Source organism: Gouania willdenowi, chromosome 12 (assembly GCF_900634775.1).
Source record: "Gouania willdenowi chromosome 12, fGouWil2.1, whole genome shotgun sequence".
In the NCBI taxonomy this organism is placed as follows: Eukaryota; Metazoa; Chordata; class Actinopteri; order Blenniiformes; family Gobiesocidae; genus Gouania; species Gouania willdenowi.
In genome coordinates, this window is record NC_041055.1 from 21,312,646 (window position 1) to 21,330,609 (window position 17,964).

Genomic DNA, 17,964 nt, shown 5'->3' on the forward strand with positions numbered 1-17,964 from the left:
TTGAAAGCCAGTTTTTGGTTATTTTGTTATTTTTTGTTCTTGGTCAAAAATATTCATTTACAGTTTATTTATAGTTCAGGGGAAAGTTCGTGATTGACCTCATGTTGGCAAAAACTATTTTTGTATTTAGACTATTATATTCATATTTAGTTTTTGTTAATTGTCTCAATTTTTTTTGATAGAAAAAATAAATGAGAAGACTAATGGTTAAAAATAATTCATCATTTACAATTGTTCATGTTTTATACCTGATTTTCCGTGTGTGTGTGTGTGTGTGTGTGTGTGTGTGTGTGTGTGTGTGTGTGTGTGTGTGTGTGTGTGTGTGTGTGTGTGTGTGTGTGTGTGTGTGTGTGTGTGTGTGTGTGTGTGTGTGTGTGTGTGTGTGTGTGTGTGTGTGTGTGTGTGTGTGTGTGTGTGTGTGTGCGCGCGTGCAAATAAATAAAAACAAATAAAGTAAATAATAAATACATTAAAAAATATGTATAAATATTAAAAATATATGTATATTGTGTCTGGGAGTTCCTAGTCTATCCTGTCACCTTGACAACATTGGCCCAATGACAGCGCACACGCGAACTAGGCCAGCCAATCAGCGGCCGCCGGCTGAGCTGCGTGCAGTCTGCTTCGCTGTAACCTTCGCTGTGTTTTTGTACGTCCGCGTCTGTGTTTGTGTCTCCGGGCTGGAGGTCCGCTCAGCACCGGAAACCTCATCATCATTGTCCGCTCATGAGGACTCCGGGGACCGCGGAGGACGCACGGAGCAGGACCGAACGGGAGCACCTCGGGCGCAGTGGCGGCAGGTGTGGCTGGAAGAGAGTCTGACGAGGCATAATTTTTTTGTACCCGGTGACGGAGTCAGTGAACGGAGCATCAGTGGTTCTCCTCCCTGCAGCCTCCGACCATGGCCCTGGTCACTCTGCAGCGCTCTCCCAGTCCCAGCGCAGCATCCTCGGCCAGCACGACCAGCAGTAGCGCGGGGGAGGTGAGTGTTTAAGCCGGGGTTTGGTCTTTGTGTTTACGGTGAAACGAAACCGCGACCTCCCTCCTCCACATCCATGTTTATTCATGTCCAGCCGCTCTGACCACTGTTATTACGGACTCATTTCGCATTGTTTCAGCAGGGTGTTGTTTATGGCTGCTGTGGTTGCGGATTTGTCAACAAAATCCTGTGTGTGTGGGGTGGGGGGGTGGGGGGCTGTTGGGTTTATTCCTCAAGACAAAGTGTTCTTTCTGCTGTTGGACTACTCACAGGTTGATCTCCTGCTTATTTACTGCTTTTACTTGTTCTCACCACAGCCTCACGTAAGAGATTTGAATGGGTTTGAGTAGCTATAAACTTAAATTTGAATGGGTTTGAATAGCTATAAAGGGGGGTTCCCAGTTCAGGCCCCACAGCCAGTTGGTAAATCCAAAAGGGTGGAGGCAGAAACCCATTTACTTTTAATTAATGTTCCACCTATATCAGGTCACATCTGGCCCACTAGAGCAGGAGAGACCCCCTAATCCTCATGTCAATTAAACGCAATTTGCTGCCATTTGAATCCTTAAATACCATAGGAATGATCTATTCTTTCAAGGTTTTAATTTTTTAAGATATTTGTCATAGAATATAACTTGTACAGTACCTGTATTATAGTGTTATATAGCATAACATGTGTTTAATGTATTACAACTAAACAAAATAAAGTACTGTTTTTTTTGTGTGCACAGTTTTATAGTCAGTGAGAGCAATCCCACATCACAGGGATACAGTTGTGTATCATGTCCAGTATCCAGATACTGTACATGTAAAGTACATATGTAGTATTACACTTTTTTTTTTTAATGATGCATTAGTTAAAAAATAATAATAAAAATTCACTGATCCCTGTAAGCTATGATTGAGTACCCCTGGGGGTCCGTGGACCCCGTTTAAGAACCACTGCAATAATCAAGTTTGGTCCTTTCCAACATGTAAATGTAGGAGAGAGAGGATGATTATATTAGAATAAAATTTTGTGTTTTTGTGGCAAATATATACAGTGCTTAACAACAAATGTATTAGATTTGTTTATTACTTAACAACCAAAATAATTTGTTATGTTTCTGCAATGATTAAAACACAAATATGTAGAAGCGCTTAAACCAAAATTACATTTTTAATAGTAAAATATAATTATTGTTTAAATAGACTGTTTTATAACTTAAGGACATATTAAATTACATTATTTCTTGATTAGTATGTCAAATTATAGTTATTTACCTGCATTCCTGAAGTGGTTGAATGTTATGCTTGATTAATTTTTGAATAGTCAGAGAAGGCTACACATTAAAGTATAAAAAAGGACTATTTAGTTGTTTCAATTTGTTATTTGACAAATACTGTAAATAACAATAACATTTTTGGGAAGATTTCTTAAGTATTTGTTTTGTTGTATCAATGACAGTTGGTCGAATACATTTGTTAAGCAGTGTAGATTATCGCAATAATGCCAATCATCATCTTAAACAATTTTAATTCATAATTTAGCCTCAGTCAATTACATTTTCTTACACATTTTTCATGATGGGCCTGCATGAGCTGCTAAAATCAAGCTTGAGATGTAGAGACGTGATGCTGACTCATAGCAGCTTCATCCTGATCAGCCAATAATAAATCCCACTTGTAATCCCAAAGTTTAGCAGCAAAGAGTGACACAGAGTGCTATTACATTTCAGATTAATCAAAACATCAGAGTAGATTAGAGTCTGGACCGCTCCGTCTTTGCAGAGACACTCTTAGTGTTTTCTCAGCTCACTTTGTGGGCGTGTGATGTTTTGATCAGTGGTTGGAGCTGTTTTAAGGAGTGAAAGGACCACTGAGGGGAGATGATATCACAACACTGACCAGAGAACACCAGCAGGGGGCGGTGCCTTGTTATTGTGTTCTTTTGTCAAATCTTGCTGCTTCACTCAAACATCTGTTTATCTTCCATGACAAGCCCAACTTTTTGGGATGGAAGGCAGGGCACACCTTGGACTGTTTGGCTATGTTAACAAATATAAACTCACAGGAACACACAAACACCAATGAACCAAAAGTTAATGTTGTGATAACTCGGGTAGCACAATCAAAAAACGAGCACTTCCCTTTTTTTTTGTGGCAGCATCTTCCGACCTTTTGATCCAGCGCACTAAGAAAAAAGGTCTGCACAACTGTGTGGTTAGCTCCCAATTTCAGTTTTAATTTACACCAAAAAACCGTGACGTTTCGGGCTGACCGCCCTTCATTAGACATGTCTGATGAAGGGCGGTCAGCCCGAAACGTCACGATTTTTTGGTGTAAATTAAAATTGAAATTGGGAGCTAACCACAGTTGTGATAACTCAGGTGGCAAACCACACATTCTAGGTGAAAGTATTCAACAAATGCAAACTGCACACAGACTGGGGGTTGAACCCACAACCTTGTTTTAGTGATCTAATCTATCAAGAAAATGTGACTCCTATAACACATACATCCAGTGTTTCTTTTAAACCACATCAGGCTGTTGTACAAAGCTCATAATTACACTCTAAACTTTGTTTTTCCTATTTCAGGACTTTGGATGTGAAGATGACAGGAAAATTAACCAGAGGTAAGATCCTTCAAGTATGAATTCCATTTTATTTTTTTCCAAATTCCGTTTAACTTTTTTCCAAATGCTGTTTTACCCATTCATTTTTTAAAGTTCTGTTTTTTTTTTAGAAATATTATTATTTTTTTCAGAATTTTTTTTTTTAACTTCCATGAGGAAACAATATAAAAAGAAAGCCATAATTAAACAAAAATTTATTTATTGCGCATTTAAAAGAGTGATGGAAACCCAGCTCATAACATACTGTTTCACTTTCATTCGCTGAGAAGGAGAAGGAAGGCAAAAAACCGTACATTGGCCAATCAAAGCCATCGGTTAGTGTAACAGCTGCTCTTTCTCCACTCTACAAGACGTTAAGTGAAAGGAGAACTTTCGGATGACGCGCGCGCGTCATTAGTGCAGCTCTGTGGTCTGGTGCAGGGCTTTGTATGCCCAATGAAGCCTGTTTGGTTTGCGGATGTCAGTGTGTGTGTAATAAGTCCATGAATGTCTGCATGTTTATGCATTTGTTCATTCACTCTTTTCATTAAGTCCATGTCTTCTAAGGCTCTTATTAAATAAATAGTCTCGGCTCGAGTCCAGATGGCCATCCTGGATTATGTCGACGTGCTTGTGCAGAACGACTGGAATTCATTTAAAGCAGAATTACACAAGATTGAGAATTTATTCCATTCGGACTTAAAATCGGAATAAACCAGCCACTTTTTTTGGATTTAAGTTTAATTCGCAATGGCCATTTTCATTTGAAATTAAGTGTTTATAAGGTCATTTTTAATCCTTTTAAAGAGGATTTAATTCTTATTCTGAATTAAAGGGGAATTAAAGCTCTCATGTAAACGTGGCCAGTGTTTATTTATGACAACTATGCCCAAAGTCTAAGATAAAACATGATGTAGTTTGATTTGTCAAAGGATTTAAGTGATGTTACACAATTTGGTTAAATACAGAGTCAGGGGTTGCCAACAGTCAAAGTAACAAACAACATTTACTCTTAGTAAAATGGAGGTTATTTCTGTTTCTGAGAACTCAGTATTCTGGCAGATTGAGAGTACAGTGGTATCCACATGTCTGTATTTGGTTACACTAGCAGGTTCGTGGATACTTTGGTTATCTACCCTGTTTCTTGATGTTTGAATAATCAAGACCTATCACACAATGTCAACTTGCTAAGGCTGTGTGTGCGTGTAAAGAAGATGAATAGGAACTAAAGTTAAGTAACAAGAAAAACTACATACTTTTATGCACCATGAGGTACACAGTGTGCTTAAGGTGCCAGCTGAGTAACATTTGACCCTAAGATAAATTGAATCTCCTTTCTTTGTTGTGTACACACGGATAACCTGCTTCATGAATCCTTGATTTAGTGCCACAGGTATATAAACAAAAAAAATCAGTTTCATGTTCTTGGTTACATAGCAAACAGTTGTCTTTGCTCCATGACACGGCTCACCTGGGATCAACTAGTCATCGCAGAAAAGTCACGACCTGTGTTTGTGACGTTTCAGGCATAGAGTGTCTTTGTGGCCGTGGGTTTGTCACTGTGGAAACAGTCGTGTCATGCTTTGTGTCAGCTATTTATCATGCCGGGGTCCTCACTCAGAATTCTGCATGCTACACTTGAGTCTGACGCCAAGTTGCCATTCCGCTGCTCATACACTGTTGCATGAAAGGTTGTATTGTAGTGGAGCAGTGCAGCGCTGAATGCTGAATCACATGCTGTGGTGCAGACTCAGACATTGGAGATGGTGAAAAGCTGTGGAGACAAAGAACATGCTGATGATGATGAGGCAAGTTATAGTATAGGATGATGGTGCAGTAAGAAGAGCTCAGACACGTGCTGGAAAGTTCAATTAATAAATGGATAAGAGGAAGTATTCCAGAGGGGCGTTGGAACATTATGCTCAACAGGATGCTTCTGGTTGGGACGTGTTCACGTAAAGTTATGCTGACGATGGTGCCTCACTTTAACGACACAGCTGCTCAGACTCAGCGAGAGATCTGTTCCATGTAAGTTTTCAGTTTGATTTAATTAATGATTGATTTAATCAATTCTTTTTCTTCTTATTTTGGATACAACTGTATTTTTGGAGCTTCGTCCAATATCTTGATTTTTAGTAACAAACATTATCCACCTGTTTCTGACTTTTTCTTTCCTAAATTAAAAAATCTTCAATGACTGGAAAAAAAGCTATCACATAGTAAAGTGTTTCTCAACATTTTCAGTCTGCGACCCCAAAATAATGGTACCTAAAGGTGGTTGAACACAGACATGAACATTGAAGAACAGTCATGTGGAGACAGGGCCATCTATAAGGGGGAATAAAGGGCAGAGCTTTTTAGGGTCCATCCATAAAGTCAACAAAATGATGGTCCATTATTCTGTGAATCTGTGATAATCACATTTATTTATTTATCTGAATAATATCCACTGTTATCCAGGAATTTTAGTGTAATTTGGACCATCGTATGTAGTCATCCTAAAGTAGAAAAGGTGGTGAAATGTAATTTTAAAAAACACAGAAATTGGTAAGTTTCCAATTAGAGTGGCTAAATACAGACAGAAAAAGTGGTAAAAAAGGTTCAAAGTGGCAGAAATGGAGGGAGGGTAATATTGGGCTGGACAAATCCTGAATGTGGTTAAATTGGCAAAAATAAGCTTGAAATATGGTGAAAAGAAGTTGAGTTAACAAACAGATGATCCATTGTTCCATGAATCTGTTTGGTAACTATTGTATATTTATTTATCTATCTGAATAATGTCCACTGTTATCCAGGAAGTTTAATATAATTTGCGCCATATCATATAGTCATCTTAAAGATGCAAATCCTTATTTTAATCGGAAATAAAAATGGGTTAATGGTAAATGGACTTGATTTATATAGCGCTTCATCCCTACACTGAAGTAGTCTCAAGGCACTTTACATCACAGCGGGGGTGGGGGGGAAATTAGTTTTTACCTGGCAAATAATGGGGATGACAAATCGTGAATGTGCTTAAATTAGCAAAAATAAGCATGAAATATGGTGAAAAGAGGTTAAAAATGACAATAATGGGTCAACATATGTGACATTACGTTGTAAAAGTGCTGGTAAGGGTTAATAAGTGCCGAAAATGTCCTGAAAAAAAAAAATGTGCAGAAAGGGTATTGAAATTTATTTGAGAAGTGACAGAAATGGGAGTAATGTAGCAAAAATGCATTAAAAGGAGCAAAAAATAGCAAGAACAAGTGAAGAAAATAGTTTAAAATATGGCAAATTTGGTGTAGTTTCAGTAAAAGGGTAAAAATGGGCTGGAAATGTTCCAAAAAAATTCTTAGTTTCTTGAAGGCATCTGGCGACCGCCTCCTAGTGTCTCGAAGACCCAAATGGGGTCGTGACCCCAAGGTTGAGAACACCTGACATAGTAGACATACTGTACCAACAAAGCTGCTCTGTTATTTAAGAGAAAGGATGTTAACGGTCTCCTATAAGGCCGAGTGAGTTAAAGCCGAGTCACAGATGCAATGCGGTTTTTATTCAGGGTCAGAAAATCCAATCAGGTGTAGTCTGTCCCTCACGCTGTGAAAACACAGAGGTGTAAAATTAGCTAGATCAGGACTCACACGACTTTCAGACACTCGTCCTGCTCGTTGATCCAGGCAGAGGAAAATGGATTTCCTGTCATTAGCTTGTGGGACCTCAAAAGACAAACTGGCCTCTGGCTGAGACCTTCTCACGCCCTTTAGGCTCAAACCGCCACAGTCCTACCCTTGATAATGACAGTATAGATCAGTTCAGGGGCTACATTCGGAGCAGTTTGACCTTAAGTGGGCCACAGATTTTAAGCGTGGGGAAAAAGAGCAAATTGAAGGGATAAATTATGTGTATATCAATTTATAAATGTACAAATGTCCCTATTTTGGGGAAATTTTCTTTCAACAATTTCAGATTGAAAATGAGAAGTGGAAAACTGAGCTCTGCAAATATTGTGGATTTTATTTTAATTTTTGTATATGGAGAGGCTGAGATATCTAGAACTGAATTAGTTGATGCTCTGAAGGGCCAGATTTGACCCCCGGGCCTTGAGTTTGACAAGTGTGGCATAGATTATGATGATATGGAAAGATGGATAACTTAAGTCTGGACCATATGAGCTGCTCAAGAAACACATTGGGTTCAATTATCCAGGCACCCGATGGAGAATTATGTAGTACTTGATTAATTTTCTACTGTTTTTTTTGTCTTTAGTATCAGCGAGAGTTTCTTTATGGTAAAAGGCGCCGCCCTCTTCCTCCAGCAAGGCTGCACAGCAGAAGAACCGAAGACCCCAACGCATCACAAACATGCAGGTGCAAAGCTAGCAAAGCTCTTCTTTCTTCCTACACACATTTGTTTACTGCTGAAATATCACAACGATGAAAAGAGAATGATGTCCTTGGTGCTTTTTGGTAAATTTCTTTCTAACTCGTATTTTCGCCTGAATCCAATGAAGACAGTAATACATTTAAAGGATTTCTTTGATGTTTTTGATCTGGTCACTGTTTTTGCAGAGAGATTTTAGCCAAAGTAAAGAGGAAGTACAGTTCATTTTTTTTCAGTTTCATTTATTTCACGTTAGTGAATAAGGACTTACGGTTTATGGCATCTAGTAATCCATGCCACTTTAAGCAAACATCACTCCACCAGTAAAACAAACCGAACTAAGATTAGCAAATACAAATTGCTAAAGCAAACTTAGTCTCTGTGCACAGATCCAAAATTGTAAAGGTTATAGGGTTGATGGTGAGAATTCTCCATTTCTGATCAGATGTTTAAAAACTGGGCAAGGCTAGAAACTGTATGCATGGCATCATGTTTATTTCAAATATATCTAAGAAACTAATAAATAAATAAAAAAAAACCCTTGGTGGCTATTCTTAGTTTTATATATAGATGTTAAGGCCAGGTTGGCTGTTAATAAAATGTTGATTGTTTTAATCTTTGACTTCTTGTTCCATTTGTGGAATTGCCAGTACTGAATGTTTAATGCTCCTCTTTTAGGTGACTTACCGCAACATCTACAGGTCATGTTTAAAATCCTCCGGTCTGAAGATCGCATTAAGCTGGTCAGTAACTATTGATTTATTATTAAATCCACAAAGATGTCCTGGTTTTTGTGTGCCACATTTGTTTTTCTTCTGTTGTTGCGATGAACAGAAAACACTATTTATTTTTTTTTTTTTTTGAAGTTGTTTGCTACTTTGTTTAGTTGTTTTCAAGTGCAACTGTATATTTAGATATTAAATCATATCTGGTGAAGGCAATATTTATGTTGGTACAGAAGCAACACTTTATTAGCAATCACATCATACACCGTAACTTCACTACTTCTAAGCTAGCTTCCTGTTCGTTGTGCAGGCGGTTCGGTTAGAGAGCAGCTGCTCCAATAGAGTTCGCTACATGGTTGTTATCTACACCAACGGCCACCAGGACACGGAGGAAAATGTCGTCCTAGGAATGGACTTTACAGACAAAGACAGGTACAACCTTTCACTGCTCCTTTCTTTATTAGAAAACTGGTGTTATTAACATAATATTCTTTTGATCCGCAGTAAGAATTGCTCCATCGGGATGGTGCTGCCTCTGTGGAGCGACTCCAACATACACTTAGATGGAGATGGGTAAGTTTCAGGTTGCTTTTAGTGCAAATAGAAGTAAAAACTAGAGATGTTCAATATTAGCTTTTCGGTGATATCTCACATTGTCCACTAAATTTCCAATTTCTAATAATAACCGATATATAATTAGACCTCGATTTTTAAGTTTTTAGTTCTCCATGTAAATAACAAGTGAGGTCTACTTTTAATGTGATCCCCCCCTGGATGCAACAAATAATATGTTGTCCAGAGAGAAGAACACATTAGTTTTTCAATATCTATGGAAAAACCGATACAGAATTCGACTGATGTTACATTTTATGGCAAACATTGGCCGATAATATAGCATATCTCTAGTAAAAACAACAGTATTAGGCTTTGATCCAAAGACCTCACTTGATGTTTCTTTTGTTACGCTTTGATTTTGTATAACAGCTTACTGTTTTTTTAAATCCTGTAGCTCTTTCTAATGCTGACTATTTGCTGCTCCCTTGTGGCAAAGAGAGAATAATTCATGTTTGTTCACATTGTGTGTGTAAGGGGCCCTGTAATGCTGACCTGTTCACATTGTCCCTGCCTCTGTGTGCTGGAGGAATGTTCCACAGTCGGTGTCCTGAATGGTCTCACGAATGTTCAGTCTGTGTTTACATGCCTGCTCCACCTGTGTTTTGTCACAGTGTCCTAACCTAACCCTTCTCCTCCTCCTCTTCCCCCCACTCTTCTTCTTCCTCACCAGAGGCTTCAGTGTGAGCACAGCAGGGCGGTCCCATGTCTTCAAGCCTGTATCAGTACAGGCCATGTGGTGAGTAGCAGCTCAGGACTACAGTGAAAGTATTGATTGGCCAATGCCCGTTGCCTTTAATCCTCAAAAGTTTTAGGTTTTTTTAATATAATTGTAGATTTTATACTGCTGCATTTACCAAACAGCATTCACTGGCATTGACTGTTTCCGTGGGCTTTAAAATGACACATAGTTGTCAAGTTTTCAGTCTACAACCATCAACATTTTTAAAGACTAGAAATGGAGCAAAAATATTTAAATAAATATGATCAGAAATCAGAAATATTGAGAGCTTTTTTGTTAATTATGTTTGTTTTTTTGTGATTTTTAGCTCTAAATCCACTGAAAAGTTAACAGGAGTAAGTTTATTTGTTCTAGTTTACTATTTTTAATGGAAACTTGTTGAATATTTGCCCCAAATTATTGTTGGTGTTCTTTTTTTCAGTTGTTTGTTAGGTATAATTATTATTTCTTTATCATAGGGGAGCTTTTAAGTTGCCTTCTTTAGACTTTATTGTTAAATGTTGTGCCCGGTGTTCCCTCAGGTCTGCCCTGCAGGTTCTTCATAAGGCATGTGAGGTGTCGCGCCGATTTAACTACTTCCCAGGGGGCATCGCTCTCACGTGGATGGCTTTCTACGAGAGCTGCATCACCTCGGAGCAAAGCTGCATCAACGAGTGGAATTTAATGACCGACCTGGAGAGCACCCGACCTGATTCTCCTACCATGTTTATCGACCGGTGAGAAACGAGAAAAATTGGATTAATTTCCAACTTCATGATTTATGTAGGATTTGTTTTTAGTTTTTTGTAATTTACATTTTTTTTTTTATTAAGAACAGATAGTACAAATATAATATGACGTTACATCTTTCAATCCCAAGTTTTTTAATGTTTACAGTATCAACAAACAACATATATGCATACAGTACATAGTTGTAAATAAACAAGAAATAAAGAACATTGTTCCAATTTTTCAGTAGTTTAAGGATACATCGGTGCAGCCACATCTTAAAACTGACTACGATGCTGAAATAAACCTTCTCCGTGGTCTCAAAACTTTTCAAATTTGTCATGTTCTAATCTTTCAGCATATGTAAGTTTTTTCCATTACATATATATCTTGACCAATACAGATCCAGGATTTGTATTGTACGGTTATGTAGGATTTTTACAGTTTTAAAACCAATTTTCTATGCTTTTTTTCTGCCACCTGTTTTGCTCAAGTTTGACGTTTTGCAGTCAGAAAGCTGCCATAACGTGTTGATTCATTTTACAGGCCGACTGAGCGAGAGAGAACAGAGTGTCTCATTAAGTCTAAATTACGCAACATCATGATGTTTCAGGACCTGGAGAACATCACCTCCAAGGAGGTATGAGCCAGACACACCAACACAGTCACTGCAGGGTGTTTATGTGGCTAACATGACATGTTTGTGGAATGTTGGAAATTTGAGTGCTTGGAGAAAAAAATTGGGAATTCAGACATATTTTTCAGTCCTAAAAAATATATATATATATATACATATATATATATATATATTTTAATAATATTTTGTCCAATTTGTCTTATTCAGATCCGCAACGAGCTGGAGCAACATATGAGCTGCAACCTAAAAGAATTTAAGGAGTTCATAGACAACGAGATGCTTCTAATTCTCGGTCAGATGGACAAGGCCACACCTATCTTTGACCATGTTTATCTGGTGAGTATAAACCATTCAAAACTGTAAATGCTAAATTTCTCCTCACTTTTCTCTTGAACGTCCCCTAAGTAATTGCTGTTCCCTCTGCAGGGCTCTGAGTGGAACGCTTCCAACCTGGAAGAGCTACGTGAGTGTGGGTGAGGCGATTAGTTCATTTCAACATCAAATACTTGTCTTAGTTCTGTGCTGCATCCAAAGAAGCATATAAACAGACTATGCTATGGTTTTGGGTGCAGGGTGGGTTACATCCTGAACGTCACCAGAGAGATCGACAACTTCTTCCCTGGAATGTTCTCCTATCTAAACGTCCGCGTGTACGATGAGGACGCCACCGACCTGCTGGCCCACTGGAACGACACATACAACTTTATCGCCAAAGCCAAGTGAGAACAAACTCACACAGTAGACAAGCTAAGCTGTGGACTTGAGATATTTTATTATATTTAGCAGAGTATAGATTAGAAACCATAAATATATCCCGTTAAAATTATTTTACCCTCATTTAACAACCTTACTTGAAAACGGGTGCAAATTTGAGTGCATATTTGGTCATACCATTGGACCAACGTGTGATTTATGAAACATTCGTATCTGACCAATCCCAGCATACAAATGATCGGGTGTTGATAAATGCGGCGGCTGATTTCGATGTTATGCCCTTAAACATGTTATGCCCTTAAATCTTCCTGGTAAAGAGGCCCCACCCACTGAGGTCAAACAAACACTGGCAAGAAAAGAAAGGAAATCCTCACATTTGAGGTGGAGCAAAACAAAGATGTGCTTTTTGACAGTGTGAAAACTGGACTTAAAGGTATAGTTTTGCAACATTCCTGTGTTCGCCCCTGTCGGCCACCTTATGAAGGCACTCATAGGTGACGTCTGCCCCCCTGTGTGCACTGCGTACAACTTAAGAGGAGAGATCCAAGAGAGACACATGGAAATATACCATTTATATAAGCATCCATTGTCTGCACGCTTTAGGCAATAAATAACGCATTAAAATGAACTAAACCCTTTAAAGAAAGCCTTGAATGACTAAATGTTGTCCCTTGACTGTGTTTATTATGCCTTTAGGTCATTTCACCTATACTTTTAAGGCATTCTCTACATTTTAAAAGCATGAATGATAGACAGCAGCGTTCCCCTGGTCCAATACTGAGCAGAAACTATGAGTTTGCGTACGTACTGTTATATAGCAGGGTTATACAGTATTCCGTGGAAGGAAAACCAAAAAAGTGCCATCAGTAATGAAGTGGGCTTATTGAAAATTATTCTTTTTTTGTTTAATTAATTTTAATAATACATTTTGATTCTGAATGTGTGTCTGCTTATGCTTAAATGACAGCTGAGGTTAGTTTAATACTTCATTTTCAGTCTCAGTCAGATTTTTCTGCGGCACCATAAATTCACACTCAGATTTGTGTATATGAGGTCAGGTTTGACGTGAGATCTGATTGTTGCGTACGCTCACGTCAAAATTTAAAAAATAACGACGCTTGCGTGAATATGGTCGAATGCACATTGTACGCTCAAAACGTACGAACGGTTGATTAATGAGGGCCACTAAGAGTGAAAATACTCAGTGAAGTACTTTTTATCCCTGATTCTATTGTTGTATTTTTTGGGCCTAATGCTGTAAACCATGGGGAAACCATGGTGTATAATTGTGCTTTTATTTCTGCTCGTACAGGAAGAATAATTCCAAGTGCCTGGTGCACTGTAAGATGGGGGTGAGCCGGTCCGCCTCCACAGTGATTGCCTATGCAATGAAGGAGTACGGTTGGTCCCTGGAGAAAGCCCACAACTTTGTCAAACAGAGAAGGAATATAGCTGAGCCTAACACAGCTTTCATGAGACAGCTGGCTGAATATGAAGGAATCCTGGATGCCAGGTGAGCAGATTTACATCTGCTCCAATTCTTCTAAATTATGTGCTTTTTTTTCAACACACTGTTGACTTCTTTCTGCTTTGTGCTACTTTTAGTGTGTGTTATTTCCATACTGACCAACTTGTTTGTTAAATGTGTAGTAAACAGCGTCACAATAAGCTGTGGAGGCCTGGAGCTGATGAGGAGGGATCAGATGATCTCCAAGCGTCGGGTCACAGCACTGGTGGAGAGGAGACTCCAGTGCTCAGAGGAGAGGAAGCCTGGGGAGGCTGTGGAGCGTCTCCCTGCTGGGCTGGAGGCCTGGAAATGGAACCGCTGGACTCTCTAAATTACAACTATTATTTCAGACGTTTATCAGACTCTGCTCTAGATAGCGAGCCCTCCACTCCAGTGCGAGGTCCTCCTCTGCTCGGCATGGAAAGAGTCTTCATTGAGATTGAAGATGTAGAGAGAGACGCCTTATTGGAGGATGAAGGTTTCCCCATGGCCCATTTAGCGCTTCCTGGTGCAGGCACAGCAGCTCAGACCTGTGGGCGCCTCGACCCTATGGAGGACATGAGACAGAGGCTGGAGTTCAGCACGTTGGAGGAAGAGGATGAAGAAGAAGCAAAGAAAGAGGAGGAAGAGATGGCAGCTTTGGCTCAAACTCCAGGAAATGTGGACAGAAAGTTGGGGGAGGAGTCTGGAAGGAGCGAGGAGAGCCGCTTAGGATTAGCTAACCTGAACACAAACAACAGCAACCGCCTAGCTGCTAAACGCAGCTGCCCTGCAGCATTTGATGTGAGTTACAAATCACTAATCATTGATTAAAAAGCCTGAAATATTACTCACCACTTATTTATGGTTGTATTTGGAAGCCATGATTACTGCCTTTTGAAATCCTGTATGAAAACAAAGTGTTTCAGCTGCTTTGTCAAAAGAACCATAACTATACAACACAGTGTCATCCACATACAGTTATGGACGATTTTCTGGAAATTTTCCAGAAAATACACCATTTCGCCCAGAAAATGTTGCAATTACAAATGTTTTTGGTATACACGTCTATATTTCCTTTATATGCATTAAAAAAACACAAAAAAGCAGAAGAAAAACGAGCATCACATGCTTGAAATAAAAAGATTTATTCACTGTTTTCAAAGGGTGCCAACAATTTTGTCTGGTTCATTTTTTACATTTTGTTTAAAATTATGTACATTTAAGCTTTTTTCTTCTGCTTTTTTGTGTTTTTTCAATGCACATAAAGGAAATAAATACGTGTATACCAAAAGCACTTGTAATTGCAACAATTTCTGGGGGAAATGGTGTATTTTATAAAAAAATCTCAGGAGTGCCTTTATTTTCATCCATGATTGTACATTTGCAGGGTGGCTTTGTTCAATGGGAAGTTTAACAAGCAAAATACATACAGCCATAGTTATTATTAATTCATTAATTATATCCAGACATGAACTGTCAATAAGCAGAACAAGAGCAGTTATTCATATTTTGACCCCCTCATATTCCACATATTTGTTATATGCTTCCCTCTATTGTTGACTCTACATGTAACTTTTTAAAAAAGGCTGCAAGAAAAGTTGCCTAATCATCAAGAAATGGTTGACAAATGTTATCAAGTTCCCCTTTCATTGTGTTTTGTACCTTTGTTATAGATCAGGGGTGTCAAACTCATTTTAGTTCAAGGGCCAAATACAGAGCAGTTTATCTTAAGTCGGCTGCAGTGGTTTGCATCTCCACGTATAAGAAAAAAATATAAAATATGTATGGTACTGAAAATACAATAAGTGCCACAAATCAGTCCTTGCAGGAACATCACTAAAGTGTTTTGATTTTTGGCCAGTTTTTGTGATTTGGGGAAATTTTGTTGAATACTTTCAAGGAAATTGCAGGATTTTGTAAAAAAGTTGGTTTAACAATTTGAGATTAAAAATGACTGCCATCATGTGATATAAGCATGGGAAAAATGTGCGCCCTGCAAACATTGTGAAGTTTAATTGACTTTGTGAATTATTTTGGAGATATCTAGCTGAGAGTGATCTGATTTTCATGCCACTGACGATAAACTGTTTCCCGTTTGTGTTTTGTTGCTTTTAGGACAGTGCCACTACTGGAAACCCTTTAAAAGTGAAGCCCTCCTATCAGTCCTGCAAAGACTGTATGCGTCTAACACACGGACGACGCTGCGATCGTCCAGCAGGAGGACGATCGCACCGCCTGAATCCTGCTCGCCACTGCACTGTGCCCTCCATATGCATCGATCCACCCGGGACACATTTCACCCCTTCTCCAATCGAGCAGTCTCTTCCCAGTCCTGCTGCAGGCTTCGTGCAGCCGTGCGCTCATCTTTCCCGCTGTGCCACGTGCGCTCCCAGTATGAGCTGTGGACCTCTGAGCAGCCAGCAGAGGCAGGCCTCTCCTATGAACTGTGAGGACGAGCACTGCAGCTTCATTGATGCTGCAGGTGTGAAGCTGCAGCCTGGACTTCCAGTGGAGCTACCACAGCTGCAGATGCCTGGACTGGGAATAGAGTTTGGTCTGGAGCTGATGCGACAGAGAGCGGAGCAGTTGGCAAATGAGAGCCAGCTCCATGTGGGACCTCTGCCTTAACGCAGCAGCATCAGACAGCTCTGACTCAATGGATGATCTGTGCTGTGTGTCACACACAAAGCTCTACACTGACCTCTGCTGGTATGTTGTGGCCTCATGGCTTCATTATAATAAGCTTCCCTGTGAGAAGGATGAGCTTTGCTATGAGGCTAGTTCTCCTCCATGGCTACTTTAGGAGGGGAAGTGTGTTTCATTTGGCCTTTACAGCCGACTGGTTGTGATTCACAAGTAGGATCTTCATATCTGTACATCTGAGTAGAGCTGAACCTTTTCCTTCCGTTATACCTTCACCAAATGGATTTGGTTGGTGGCAGCTAAGCTACCTGTTTGCCTCGGATGCTAAAGTGCTACAGTGAACACGGTCTGGGTAATGAAAGTAAAAGGATGTGAAAACAGAAGGAAGCAACAGTATTCATGGAGGAGCTTTCAAATCAATCTAAACTCCACTTTGTGCTTTCTTCTCCTCGTCGTTACTCAACAGTAAATCTTCTCTGTTTTCTACAACTTACTGAAGTGTTTCTTAAAGGATTTGACCTCAAATGAACTTTATCACTTGTAAACCATCATCAAACAGCTGGTGGCTTTCCTCCTGTCTGCTCAGTCATTGGTTTACTGTGACCTTCTTGTGTCAAGGTAACATAATCATGTACTCAAAGCACTCGGTATATATCATGCATGACTTTACAGTATTACAGATCCTATTATTCACATTGATTATAGTCTTTTGAACAGTAGCTGGGTTTCCATTACAGATTTTCACAAAATAAAAGTGATATTTCTAAATGTCGACAAAGTATAATTGTATAAGGTTGTTTTGGACAGAAGCCTCGTAACTCCCTTGAAATCTCAACCCGTGAGACTTTATAACATTTAGTATTCCTTTGTTGTTTCACGTCTAATGCGGCTGTAATAACTCTTCTGTTTACACGTACCGCACCATGTTTTCTCAGAGAGCAGTGGTCATGTGACTATGTACGTGTATTTACGGAAAAAGTGTTTCCATAGCGCTTTTGCGACTCATTTCAATATCGGAACAACCTGCCATACCTCCATATGAAAGCGTGAAAACCTTTGAGCGAAATTCAGGTGTTTCCATGACCAGTTTTTATTATGCTATTTAGATTTTGCACATTTCTAAGTGTAATGAAAACACAGCTACTGAAAGTGATCACTAAAAGCTGCAGTTACTCATTCATTAAATGGAAAATACAATATTTTCGTTGAGCTTCACTCCTACATTTACCTCTCGACTGGAACATTTCCAGTCGAAGAAAAGCCATATCATACTGCCAACCTTTGTTTGGATCTAGTCTGGGATGTTACTCAGTCTGACTCACTTCAGTCTAACTATCGTCTAAATGCACACAATACACAGATTTAGGATTAAAGCACAAACTTTATTATCCACTCACAGCCTGCACAGACACACATTAAATCTATGAATACAGTAAAGAAGATGAGAAATGGATTAATTTAAACTGTACTCACCCGTTAGACAACTTGACATCATGCCTCCGGTCTAATGTTGCTGTGCCCAAGGTGTCACTTACAGGTTCTCTGTTTGGTTTGTGTGTTAGCTTAGCACGCTGGCTGTGCTGCTGCTTGTTTGCAGGAAGAACACATGCTTGTTTACTGTGAGGTTTAAAATCCCATAGAGCTTTTCATGAGAAATGAAAACTGTGCAAAGAATGAATGCTCTCCACAATGTTCCATGTGCACATTTTTATTTTATTTGTTTCCTTTGATTGCATTACAGTAGAAACTTTATACAAA

The 17,964-nt window shown here is 39.2% G+C and overlaps 1 protein-coding gene across 1 annotated transcript; it reads left to right on the forward strand.

Moving 5' to 3' along the window:
* Window positions 1-459: 459 nt before the first annotated feature.
* Window positions 460-17,964, forward strand: ssh1b (slingshot protein phosphatase 1b). Its single transcript, XM_028463097.1, has 15 exons — window positions 460-982; window positions 3,558-3,595; window positions 7,823-7,923; window positions 8,615-8,679; window positions 8,972-9,093; window positions 9,166-9,234; window positions 9,947-10,012; window positions 10,537-10,731; window positions 11,270-11,363; window positions 11,568-11,696; window positions 11,787-11,833; window positions 11,933-12,079; window positions 13,387-13,587; window positions 13,725-14,364; window positions 15,679-17,964. Exons 1-15 carry the CDS (start codon window positions 902-904, stop codon window positions 16,189-16,191), a joined length of 2,508 nt encoding a protein of 835 aa, XP_028318898.1. The 5' UTR covers window positions 460-901; the 3' UTR covers window positions 16,192-17,964.